Below are 13,733 nucleotides of genomic sequence, written 5' to 3'. Positions count from 1 at the left end.
TTGTATAACTCAGCTAGTGATAGTAAAGCCCAATCATTTTTTTTAATCTTGAACTGTGATGGGTCCCAGTGGTCATTAGTCCGTACTTACCCTCTTGTTAGGCAGTGCCCCAGGAGAGAATACGTGCACTGCCCCCACTTATGGTGGATTCCTCGCCTACCTCGGGATGCAGTAATTTATATTTTCCAGCAGCCTTTCTCTGAATCTATTAACTATAAGTTAATTACATACACAGAAATCCAAGCATTTACATGATGAGGTACATCAGAGGCGTAGACATTTCTTTGGAGAGTTTTTTGTAGTTCTTAACATGCCAATGCAAAATGGCAGCCATTGTATGAAACAGTAAAGAACAATGAGAGTTGAAACTGGCCAACAAAGCCCAACACTGCTTTCTTTATCAGTTGAGGTTAGTTGACACACTCACAAATGTCGAAACAATGCTTGTGAGTGACATCTTTGTAATCTGACGTTTTGCTCTCCAGAAGCATTTACAAATAGTAGTAGTTCTAAGGTTTCCCAAGAATGTGTCATGGACAATCCAACTCCAATGATAGGGCCTGGCAAGGCAGTTTACAAGCTCTGTCGGGTACTAGATGAGGCAACCTAAAGCCTTCCACAGGCACAGACCTACAGTGCTTTGTCCTCCTTACAAGATTAACTTCCATTACCTCAACTGTCAACAGATAGTGGGAAGATGTAGATCTGCAGAACCTGCTTGGTTGATTTGGGTTCCTCTTCACTTGGATGCTCCAGTCTATCCTTTGCTTACCATATTTACACATCATTATTTAAAGATAGTGGTGGCGTACAAATGGGGCCCAATAGCAAGCTGATTTGAGATGCCGGCGAGAGTAGCTAAGCACATTGGGGGAACCACATGTCAGATCTTGGATGGTCCCTATGACTATCAGCCTACTGCACAGTGATGTCTTGGTCACTGCCACTCATACTGGCAACAAGACTGTAACAGACACTCAGGGCTATACATTATTAGGGTAAACAAAGCAAACACAAGGAGATGATGAACGGAGCACTGAAACTTTTCAGACACTCACCTCCAGTCACAGATCTGGGTTGAATCCATCATCGTTCTTTAGCTCACTTCGCTACCCCAGTTCAGACCCAGCTATATGCAAATCAGTCTTGAACCATTAGTAGAACATTGAAATGTTGGGAGCTCCATTGAAAACAATGGAGTGTTCTGGGCTTCTAGTAGCCGGTAGAAGTCCGGACCTCCAACATTTCAATGCTGTCCTTCACAGCTGCTGCTGTGGACAAAGGCCTCGTGGAGCCCGAGGGATTGAGGGTCCCGTGAGGCCTTTGTTTTATTCGTAATGCCATTCTGCCTCTAGAGGCAGTATGTTCTAATAGCCCTATAGCCCTCTGTAGCTGGGCTATACCAGTTTTAAAGTCCGTCTCGCTGGTTAAAGGCTCAACCCTTCGCCTCGGCCTTCAACGCTGGAGCAGGCCTTTGATTTCTGGTTGTAGCCTGCTTCGATGGGCTATAAGACTACCTTAGACAATGGGCAGCTCCCTCTTTCCAGTCACTGGAAGCTAGGTATATATGTCCCTTTCACATCTAGTGATTAGTGAAGAGCCACAAGAGGGTGGTCAGAACATAAAAATACTCCCTACTTGAACCATACTTCTAAACACACCAAAGAGGCAAAGCTAGCAAACCTTATTTAGGAGGTTTCCCTTGACCCTTTCATCTATCTTCTTTCCTTCTGTCCTCCAACCCTTCCACCCTTTTAGCAATTCATCCTTTCATCTGTAAATCCCTTCACCATTCCATCCATTCAATCGTTTTACATGTTATATCCATTCATCTATCTCTGCATCACTTAGCATTTTCATCCTCTCACCTCTCCAACATCAATCCATTTTTACCCTTTCATACACTCTTTCGCTATTCTCTATCTATTCGTTCATCATCCTTTGACTCTTCCACCCATACCTTTGCACTTCTGTCTATCCATTCACCTTTTCACTCCATCCTTTCACCTCATCTTTTCACTCCATTGTCCATCCAGTAGTTCACCCTTTCACCCTTCCATCCTACCTGTCATATGTTCTTTCTTATTTGCTGTCACAGTTCCATCCTTCCTTTCGCCCCCCATTCTTTCTTTCCTTTTTCTATCTATCCACCTTTTGTCTCTGATCCTTCCTTTACCTTTTTACCTTTCTTTCTTATATGCCCTTTTTCTATTTCTCCCTCTCTGTGTGTTATCCCCTATTGGCATTACATTATTTCACATGCTCTGTTTCCTTTGCTCTGCATCACAGTCAAAGGTGCACACCCATGTCTCCTTCTATTCCGAACTATTATGTATTAGCACTTTGTCTACAGATGGTGGATGCCCAAAAACCACTAATTAACTTGTTATTGGGTCGCAGTTCATCAACCCATCAGTACCAGTGGCAACACCACTTACGCTGCTCTAGTAGGGGATTGACTATGCCACTGATGGGCCATTTTAGAATTCCCTATCAAACAGCTTCATATGGAATTAAATCAACAACCAAAATGCCAAATTAAGATCATGGGAGAGGATCTTACAATGCAAAAAGTAGGGAAAGGATAAGAATAGGGAAGAAAGAGAGAAGCAAAGAAACCTGAGGCCCAAGTTAACCTTAGTGCCTGAATGACAGGTTTTGAGCTCTCTCTCATGTCAGGGCCACTCTACACCCTAAACATACGAGTGTATAGTAAATGTTCACACCCTAATCTATAACAAGTAATTTACAATGATATACGACACCCTAAACTAAAACAAGTATGACCTTTTTCATAGTAAATAAGAATCATGCTTATGCAGCATAGAGAACAATAACCAGGGGCAGCTCCTCCACTATGGCGTAGGAGCGTCGCCCCCCTATCAGCTTCAAAAGTTTAAAAATAAAACGATAATAAAAGCGTATATTATCGTGTTATTTTTCTTACAATAGCCAAGGCTTGGGAGCGGAGCTGTCATGGAGGGTGAGTGGTGGGCAGGGCACTGTTGTTAGTGTGCATTAAGGTTTGGCCAGCCAAACTGTCATGTGCATTGAAGCTCTCTCCAACCCAAGCTGCATTACCGAGTTGGAGGGAGCACGCATAGGCTCCCAGTCTCGCTGGGAGCAGAAATCCTCGGCGCTCAGGCCAATTCTGAAGCTGCTTTGAGCATCACGAAAGTAGCGTCAGGATTGGCGCAGGGGATTCAGGGAGCCTGTGCTGGTGAGAACGGAGCAGAAGAGCGGAAATGCAGCAGATTAGGTTTTTTTGTGTGTCTCCTTAGTTTGTCGTCCGTCCCCCCTTCCTTCCCCACCTCACCACTAGGTATGGGCGGAAAATCCGTTCCGCTCGCGGATTTTGCGGATTTTCGGGAAATCCGCAATCCGCGAGATTTGCGAATCTCCCGCAAAATCCGCAAATCCGCGAGCAGCGGATTTTGCTCGCACTGCTCGCACTGTTCGCGTGAGTTCGCGGCTTCCCAGTAAAACTTCGCGCCCCGCGAATAAGTGCTAAATTGCAGAAATACGATCTTAGCAAAACTGAAACTACTTGCCAGGTTCAAAAGTTCAGGCTCATCATTAGTAGCCATTTCCTGTAGTGCTTCCTGAGGGGCCCCTCCAGAGTTCAGTTGCCAGTTGCAACTATTATGTGACCCTGCTCTGAACCTCAGAATAGTTACACATATGCCACAAAGGTCCTGAATTACAGCTAAGGGAGACAAGCAGGAGCCAGGCTGGAAGTTAAAATCCATTAATCAGCCCCTAATTCATTATTGTCAGTTGGGGCAGGGCAGGTGTTGTAACTAATTTTGCAACAATGAAAGCACTTAGCAAGTGCAAAAGATCACTAATCAGGGCGCACTAAGGAAGCAGGTGCCAGCTAAAAAAATATTCTGTGACACATTAATCAGCCCCAAATTAATTCAGGTCACTTGAGGCAGGGAAGGTGTGCTTTGCTTTGCCGAAAATAATGTACACTGGACAACCAGAGGGTGTGGTGATGAAACAGAGGGTGGCATGGGTGGGCCAGAGGGTGGCATGAGTAGTCAGAGAGTGGCAGTGGTGACAGAGAGTGGCAGTGATGAAGAAGAGTGTCCCAAACAGGCTGGACACGTAGAAACAACAAGTTCGCAAAACTTGCGACCCGACAGGTAAGTTCGCAAATTGCGAAATTGTAAAAACCCTCGCGAACTGGCAGAAACACGGGCGAACACAAAAAAAAAAAATCCGCAAATTCGCGGGAATTCGCGGATTTTGCGGATTGCGAGTTCGCAAATCCGCAAAATTCGCGAACGCGAGATCCGCAAAATTCGCCCATGCTTACTCACCACTCTGCCGGGACATGAGCAGCTACGGCTAATAATGCAGAAGTTAACATATATCACATAACACCCATTTATTCATTAAACTAGACCATAACTAACCTTCAGTGCTTCTGAAAAAAAGTGTTTTATCAAATGGGGGAAGTGGAAGGCACATACACGAAAGAAGGGGCTTGGAGTTGCTAGTCCTAGTGCCTGTAACACCTTGGTAATCACTGAATTGGAGACATGGTGTAGATGTAGCTGTTCATCTTTGGAGACAGGGCTGCCTAGCTTTCTGTCCCAAGGGCACTTAGCCAGGATGGAAGTTCAGAAAGGAGAGGATTCCACATTGGTAGTTACCATGAGGATCAAACTGAGGAGAACTCTAACCAAACAACACCAATTACACCGTAAAACCTCTACGACTGCCAAAAGGTAAAGTAAATACATTGGTTCTGTAACCTCTTCCATATCGATGCACCTATTGCAAAACACACATTACCTCTTCGAGTGGGATGTTCACCAAGTTCATGAGTTCCTTCACTGCTCCGCTCAGCTCCTGGATCATTACATTCTGACAGCTTCCCGAAAGCCGTTCCGCAAGAGATGGCTCCTCTGTATGGGCTAGGGTCTGCAGCCATTCCCACTCCTCCCTGTAAATGCCAGGAGAAAGAGACCCATTGATACGTGGTCAACCATCAACACGAGCTTCCAAATGAAGACAACGCATTCCCAGTTGGAATTTGAGATCCATCATATGCAACAAACAAGCTTCTTATCTATGGACCTCTAGGTTCATATCTGAGCGACAGGTGCCGATCTTAGAGTCAATTTCATAGAAAGACAAACATTGAATATTGATGCTCATTATTGAATTTAGTTAAGGAAGATACGGAAAAGCTTGCTCAGGTGCACCAACTAAGCAGAAGCCCTTGTGAAGCATTGAACTTGTCGATGACTTAAAGCGTTCGCATGTCCCTTCACCAGAACTACACCAATGTGCTGTATGGCTTGGAATAACTGTATGTGGGATGAAGAAGTAGGCTAAGCTGCTATGGCAAGAAATAAGAGGAAGAGATTTTTGTGTTGTGACAGATAATGTGGAATACCTTATTTATAGCTTTGCGAGGGGCAATGACTGTATAAAAATCTTTGTAAATTACATTACCTTTATGGTGACTACACAGGCACACATTCCCTTTAAGAAAATGAAAACAAGCACTGGCGTTGCCAATAGGTCTCGCAGTAGGAAAGTTGGAGCTATTGGTTTTGTAAATGACAAAGCCCTTTATGTTTTTAAAATAAAAACAAAAATAAAAGGCATTGTTATTTGCAATTGTAATAGCTCCAACTTTCCTTCATGCGAGACCTATTGGCAAGTGTGAATGGGTGGGTAGGGGTGGCAGCATGCATGGACGGATGCAAGTGTGAATGGGTGGGTAGGGCTGACAGACACATGGACGGATGCAAGTGTGAATGGGTGGGTAGGGGTGGCAGCATGCATGGACGGATGCAAGTGTGAATGGGTGGGTAGGGCTGGCAGACACATGGACGGATGCAAGTGTGAATGGGTGGCAGCACACGTGGACGGATGCAAGTGTGAATGGGTGGGTAGGGGTGGCAGCACACATGGATGGATGCAAGTGTGAATAAGTGGGCAGGGGTGGCAGCACACGTGGACAGATGCAAGTGTGAATGGGTGGACAGGGGTGGCAGCACACATGGACGGATGGGAGTGTGAATGGGTGGGTAGTGGTAGCAGCACACAGGGATGGATGCAAGTGTGAATGGGTGGGTGAATGCTTGGGCGAATGGATGCATGATGGGCGCAGTGGATGTTGAATAATAGATGTCGGAAGAAGCTCATCACCAGTTGAGGGAGTTCTGTAAAATAAAAATAATCAGTGGCCATGCGTGTCACTTGAGCCAACCTTGGGTTTGTATTCGGATCACTCACTGAACATTAGGGCTTTGAAACTGACATGTCAGAGGGTGATGTTGACACTCTAGAAGGCAAGTCATGTGTGCTAAAATAAGACTGGGCATGATGACGAAAGGCCGGGACTTTGGCAGAAGTTTAAGCAAGGTTTGGTAAACTGAAATGAAAGCGCAGGCTGTGGCCCCTCCATGGAGAAGGTCCGAAAATTCATGTAACTGCAGGTTTCTTGCATGTAGATGTGCTTGATTGTACGTTTATATGGAGAGACCTGCATAACACTCCTACAGCTGATGGCAGTGCAACGCTGCTATGATTTGTGCAGGACTTATAGAAACTGGATGATTTTAGATACAATGTATAATAAGAGGGGCTTTGCAGAGCTAGTGACGCTGCGCCTCTCTAAATGTCACGTTAAGCGCACTGAAACTATGGGAATGTCACACCTAAGTGAAATGATTGAGCAAACCCTTGCGTGGACGAGTTGTGCAGTTTCCCGACTCTCTGCAGGTCATTCCCAGGGGGAGATTAAGATGAGTGCGCAAAAAACATTTAATTAATAAAACATGATCCAAGCTAAGTCCTTTAGCTACGAATAGAGCAAATACATAATAATGTTATTGTTTTGAACGTTTGACGCTGAAGCAAATACTAAGCACACGGGCTGTGGGAGGAATAGTTCCTCATTGTCTGTGTTCCGATAATGTTTTGTAAATGATTGCATTTAGATGCGGATGAGAAATTACAAAATAAAGCCATAGCTGAATCTGCCCTGGGCTAAGCGATCTGATGTCATGAATCACTTCTATTATACTAGTAGACAATGGCGCGCGTCTGCTTCCGCCTATTACACAACCCATGTTGTGCAAGTACATTTAAATTGGCAGTAAGACATATACACAGCCGTTTGACGCTTTTCATCTGGAAGGATTGGACAGAACACGAAAGCGCTGAAAAGTAACATGAGGTGGAAGGGGTGACAGAAAATAAAGGTGAACAAAGTGCTAGGTCTAAAAACAAGGGGGAGGAGGAGCGGTGACAGAGGCCAGTCGGGTAATGGAATTAGAGGAGGGTGAGGTGGTTTGAAGGGGTGGGATGGGGGGATGGGGGGAGGGGGGCGGGTGGAGAGAGGAGGAGAGAAAGGAGTCGGTGAAAGAGGTGCATTTGGAGACAGAGGGGATGGTACGAAGCAGGGGAGTAACCGAAGCCCCTTCACGTAAGGCTGTGTGCCAGGAGAGAGAGGGGAGGTGCTGGAGCTGGGGAACAGATGGCCGTGTGCGAAGCACTTGGAGAGTGTATGCTGGCAAATGGTGGGGGGGGCGGGAATGCGAGCGAGCGGAGGCAGGCTGGTGTGGGAGGGGGGAGGTGCTGGTGTGGGAGGAGTGCTGCTAGGGGAGGGGAAGCCTGATGCCGGATGGGGGCGGGAGAGCCTGGGAATGGGAGAGGCTGGGCTGGGCTTGCATGCGATGCGCGTGCATGTTCACGTGAACTTCATGAAAACCGCGGGGCTGAAAGCCCTTTGGTTTGAAGATGTTTTCGCCACATGAATTCTCGCTCCGCTCGATGCGCTTGCGCACATCGATAGGTCGCGAGACCTAAAAATAATGTGTACAGCTGATGGTAACTAAATGTAACCATCATCCACACAGGAAAACCGCAATGGCTTCAAAATAGTCTTTAGGCAGGCAAGGAGAAAGGTACTGGGAAATAAAGGTTTCCCTGTTTGTACTTTGATTATTGATGCTCAATTTCGATTCAGGAGAAAGTTAAAGACATGACTGTTTTCAGCTCAATAGTGGTGAACAGAACTCAATTAAGGACCTTGTCTCGTTGGCTAGCGCCGGGACATCCCTTCATTCATTCATTCATTCATTACATTCATTCATAATTCTTGTAATCTAGCAAATTTCATAAAATAACACAAAAGGAGTGCAGACTAAAGTGTTATAATATTTTATGGAATTGTGCATGCTTTATGGTCTATTAATACAAATTTGATCATGGGGTTTGCTGACAAAAATAGGGTTTCATAAAGAAATCTCAATGAAAAGATATTACCATGTTTTTGGATTTCCAGAACCGAAGTATCATTAACCAGCATCAGATATTTGGAAGTTACACATCTCATAGTACCATGTCTAGGACATGTTTTGGAAGAAGATAGCAATACAAGCAAATGCAGTTTACGGTTTTCATCATCATGATCGAGGCTATGAAAACTTGTCCTCTGTGCACATTCTGTATTGACATTCTTCAGGAAGATAATTTTTAGAGAGGGGACTTACACAATCCTGCAAGAGGGCAGCACTTAGGAATGTGTAGCCTGCAGGGATCTTCGAGATTGGAATGCTATTGTGGATGAAACCAACAATCGGAAACCGGTAACTGGCAGTTGTCAATGGAAAGGGCAGTAATCGCTGAGGAGAGAGGAGCAGGTAGCCTGGAGCTAAGAGACCATAGTTTTGTGAACTTCTAATGGAAGATAAGGGCATTAGAAGGCACACTGGCAATGGTAATGGTACTGGTAATGGCGGAAGGGTGTAGTCTACCCCTTCCCCAATGGAAAGGAGCGGCAGCAGTCAGTGGAGTGGTTTCCTGTCAAGAGGCAGCTCAGATGGCGGAAGTGGGGATGCACAGATTGCTCCTGGCGGCACTATTTAGGAGATGTGGCAAGGGGGCCCTTCAGGTGAAGACTCAAGATTAGCCCGTAGTGCAACGGGGACTGCAGCAGCTTGGGCGGTTTGGGCAGTTTGGGCTCTTCATCTGCTTGGTTGCTGGCTGGAGGAGGTTAGCGTTTTAGTGTCTGCTGGCTGGGCCACAAAGTGGATGTCGCTGCAGGTCACTCTACAAGTTGCACTAATGCTAGGAAATCCTAGGGAATCCGTTTTGAGAAGCACACCCCCCCCCTCCAACTTTGCAATATGAGGGTAAGGGGGGTTAGCCTTACAGACTGTGTTAAAGCATGCCTGTCAGGCAAAGAAGCCCCCATGACTAGAAAAAAACAGCTAGGTCCTAAGGCTGGTGATTCCCCTCCCTGTCAGAAATCCATTAGAGACTATACCATTGCAGACATGCTACAGGAGGGGGCTGGGCAGCATAACAGTAGTAATTCTGGCCTAATCTCTGACTCCACTGACCTCATTGAAAGAAAATCGACCAGTTGAAGATGCATATGAGGTGAATAGTACAACCACCAGAATAACAGTAATGAATGTTGTAGATTTGGGGACTGCAGTTTTGAAGGGGGAAAATGTCTTTGCCGATTTATCAAGTCTGCAGGGGGTATACTCTGCAGAAGGGGCAAAGGTGATTATGGCTAGATCAATAGCAGACAGAATCAATAAAAGCAGGCAGTAGATTCTAGATGACGTTCAACAGGAGCTTTATTCAACTCAAGAAGCTCTAGAAGCTATCTTGTCACTTTCCAAGGTTGGTAGTCAATCTGAATTGGACGAGAATATGAGGATGAGAGAAGTGTGAATCAATCACCGCCCAGGGTGGGGTCATTATAGTCTATCACCACCTTTAACCATCAACAGGCACTGCTGGTGCTTCTGCTGTGCTGTCCACTATGCAAATGGAGGAACTGTTGATGTGCAAATTTGAAGATGGCACTCTAGATTCACCTTGGTTGGGGAAGGAAGGAAGAGCTGTTATTGGATCCTGAAGGAGTCGAGCTCACTCCGTCCAGTGAGCACCACTGCAGGTCACCTGAAGCAGTACTCAGGTCCTCTAAAGCTGTGTGTGAAGGGTACAGAGGGGCCAATTTCACTGGCTAATAAAGTATCCGCCAAGTCGACCTGTATTAATCAGCCTGAGCCTTCTTTATCTGAGATCTATGGGAATATACAGACCATCAGGGATGAGAACCACAAGGATAATCTTTAATTGGGAACAGCACACCTCAAAACATTGGTTGTGCTTTGTAAATTGTCAAGAATATGGACATTTCACGGACTAGGATTCCAAACATTGAAATCAAACAGAGCAATCTGGTGGAGCAGAGCCATAGTAATGAATCCAAAATGGAACTCCAGGGAAATAAATTAGCACATCTCACATCCAGAGTGGAGGATATGCAAAATCGCCTTCACAGGAATAACCTGATGATTTTAGGGATACTGGAAGGGAAGAAAGGGGATGACACTAGATCTTTTGTGGCCAACTTGTTTCAAGTAGGGTTCCTTCCGCTGGCTAAGTGAGACATGGCTAGCACTATCCAGCGGGAACACAGATTTTTGTTTCACAAACCAGGTAGAGATTGAGGGGCCAAATATCCGCGGGTCATCCTGATTTATGTTGGCAATTATATTTTATGCCAACTTATACATCAAGCCACCCGCCCTAGATCACCCATTAGGGCACTGGGTATTGAATTCTTTGTAAAATCTGACTTTTACAAAGAAACTCGGGTCCGGAGATGGCGGCTACAAGAACTAATTCCTGACCGTCAGAGGGTGGAAAAAACTGTGTTTCTACTTGAACCGGCAATGTGAAAATTAGTTATAAGGGCAAAAACTATTTTTGCAATGATATGGCACCAGTTGAGAATCTTATAGATCAATAGTTGGATTTGAGCTTTAGAGAGGGCGATGGGGAGATAGGCCATGAATCAGTATAAGGGAATGAATAAGCACTTAATCTGTAGTGCTCAACCTCTCCTTACCACTAATGGGAAAAAAGGCTTACAATCTTAGTGAGAGAATAGAATGCCCTGGTGTATGTTTTTTTAGCGCCAGAATTTCTGATTATATGGAATAATTAAATACTAACATAGTAAAGGCTGGTACAAAAGGTATTCATATAGTTAGTTAGAACATTAACAGCTTAAGGTCAAGTCAGAAAATTGCTCTGATTAGGAGACTCATTTTCACCAAAAGAAAAATATTAATTACGCAATCTAGGGTATGAACCGTTAATGATGGCAGGGATTGAAAACCCATAGCATGGGTTTGCTCTTTTAGCTTCTTGTACTTAGTGAAAAGTCAAGGATTCCAGGACTAATTGGGGTTATAGTTGGATTTGTAAAAGCAGAGTTCAGATCACTATATGTATTATCTATTACCCTAATACAGACAAGCCTAATATGTAAAACTATTGCTTACTGAACTTCATCAATGGCCTGAAGCGCTTATAATGTGTGGCGTCTTTAACATGATTAAGAAGCCTAGAATTGAAATGTATACAATAAGAGGAGAGATTACTCAGCTACTGAAGACCTATGGGTTAGTAGATGCACGGAGATATGGCTATCAAAAGGAACATGGCTCCACATATTAATCGACCCATACAAATTGGTCTCATGAGTTGATATGTTCTTGGGAGATTACTCTCTGGCCTCTACCATCTCAATCTGTGGGTGGTATCCAAATATAATGTACTATCTTTATTCATAACGGGTGGGGTTTCATCTGTTCCACGGAGATCCACCCTGGTTGACATTTGACAGGAAACTCCTATTAGATAAATAGTTTATAAACAGTATAAATGGCTAGCTTAAAGACTTTATAGATATACATTTGGGATCAACATTTATTTTGACTTTTTGGAATGTATTGAAGGCCTATGTTTAGGCCAGATAATAAATTATTTGCTAGGCAATGAGACAGGAAGAGAAACAAATGGAAATCGATATGTGCAGGCAGGTAATCCTATTGGAAAAGACATAGCAATTTGTGCTAGACAATATTCAATGGAGGGAGCATTACTGGTGTATAAACAAATAGTTGCTATACAGTCCTTGATCAAGAAAGGGATTTGGGATAGAGCCTAGGAGATTGAGAATAGTGAAGAAAACGAGCAGATATTAGCGCAACAGATAAAGGAAAATAAAATAAATATTTGATTGCTAAAATGGGAATGGGGAGGGTTTGCTACAGTCCCCCGACAGATCAGGGATGCCTTTTGGGACTATTCTGCTAATCCATATTCAGAGATGCGCAACTCATCAGGAGTACCTTCCTGCACAAAAACAATCCCCTGAGACATTTTCCTCCGAAAAGAAATAAAGATATTTCTCCTCGTTTCGCCTCCGCTGGGGAGGTGTAGCTTTTTGATGCACTCCCAGGTCTGCCAGTAATCTTAAATCTGGGAATGTGCCAAAATCCATGGGTGGATGCACAGGTGATCCCACGCTCCACCCAAGGAACGCCTCCCTGGACAGAGTAAGCATCACAGAGATTTGTGCTGCATTTCTCTAGATCTATCAAGTCACTCAGGGCCCGGAAAGGTGGCCTTTAGGGCTTGATAAATCTAACTCAAGAGTTGCATCGCTCGTGTGCCCTGTTGTGCGGTGCAAAGGTGATGCATCTCTTTGATAAATATGCCCTTAAATTACTCTATTCATTTATTGATTTGGAAAATATTCAAGTCTCTTGGCGAGAAACAAACATTGCGGTATTTCTTAAAAAAGAGAGGGATCTGACTAAATGGGGCTCACGCCACCCGATCTCACTCATTAACTCAGATTCAAAAATCTATTCATGAATATTATTTATTTATTATGATTTATTATTTTTTGTTTTGAAGTTTTTTATAGCGGTGGCCAAACCCGAGGGTATTGGAGCGCTTTACAACAGTCATATTGCAAAAGATCAAAAATACAAGAACAAAAAAATACTGTGAAAGTATCAATACAAGTGACAAAAATACAGTGAAAGTATCAGGCATGGACGGTGAGTTTCAACGGGTTAAGTAACCTTGGTCAATGAAGACTAGTAGTGCCTTCGCCGAGTGTCATAGTGTAGGGTCACACACCCATCCAGGGAGTAATGTCATTGGCGCTTCAGCGTCTCATGTCCTTTCGCTAGGGACCAATCTAGGAAAAGATTTTTGAGCTGTCCTTTGAATTTTGCAAATGAGGGGATAGTTCTGATGTGGGGGGAATAGCGTTCCAGATTTTGGGCGCATTGCCCGCGAAGGACCGGGCTGCGGTTTTTTTTTTTGCGTGCTTTCAGTGGGATGAGTAGTAGAGTGTTTGAGCTCCGGAGGATCCTGCTCGGACCGGCTTTTTTGAGTTTGGAGACCAGGTATTTAGGTTTGCCTGTGTGAAGGGCTTTGTGGGTGAGGCAGGCTGTTCTGAAACTGGCACGCAGTTCAACTGGGAGCCATTTTAGTTCTCTGAGTGCGGGGGAGAAATGGTCAAATTTCTTCACTCCTGTGACCATTCTAACTGCTGCGTTTAGCGTTATTTTTAGGGGGGCAAGGTGTGCCGTTGGTGTGCCTGAGAGGGCTGTGATCCCATAGTTTAATCTAGATAACACCAGTGAATGGGTAGCTTGTTTAAGGTCCTTGGATGGGATGAAAGGCTTTATTTTGTTCAGTAGCTTCAGGTGGAGGAAGGTGCTCTTGGCAGAGCTCTTAACATGATTGGTCATATTCAGTTTTGGTTCTAAAGTGATGCCTAGTGATTTTACAGAGCCGCCAGGGTGATGTTTCTGTTGAGTGTATCGATCGCATTTAGCCATTCCGTAATTTGTGGATTCTCTTCTTTGTTT

General features: G+C 44.5%; 1 protein-coding gene across 2 annotated transcripts in view; it reads right to left on the bottom strand.

Annotated features, from left to right (window-relative positions):
• The window catches only part of LOC147685366 (ankyrin repeat and fibronectin type-III domain-containing protein 1-like), a 3,163,580-nt gene that overhangs the window by 203,093 nt on the left and 2,946,754 nt on the right, over window positions 1-13,733 (bottom strand). For both annotated transcript variants that reach the window (XM_086941288.1, XM_086941289.1), the window contains one exon: window positions 4,804-4,954. In XM_086941288.1, coding sequence (XP_086797414.1) covers window positions 4,804-4,954 — 151 coding nt within the window. The remainder of the gene's footprint in view (window positions 1-4,803; window positions 4,955-13,733) is intronic.

This window comes from Lissotriton vulgaris, chromosome 10, assembly GCF_964263255.1.
Source record: "Lissotriton vulgaris chromosome 10, aLisVul1.2, whole genome shotgun sequence".
Lineage (NCBI taxonomy): Eukaryota > Metazoa > Chordata > Amphibia > Caudata > Salamandridae > Lissotriton > Lissotriton vulgaris.
The sequence above is the reverse complement of the archived record's forward strand: the minus strand, read 5'-3'. Positions and strand labels throughout refer to the sequence as shown.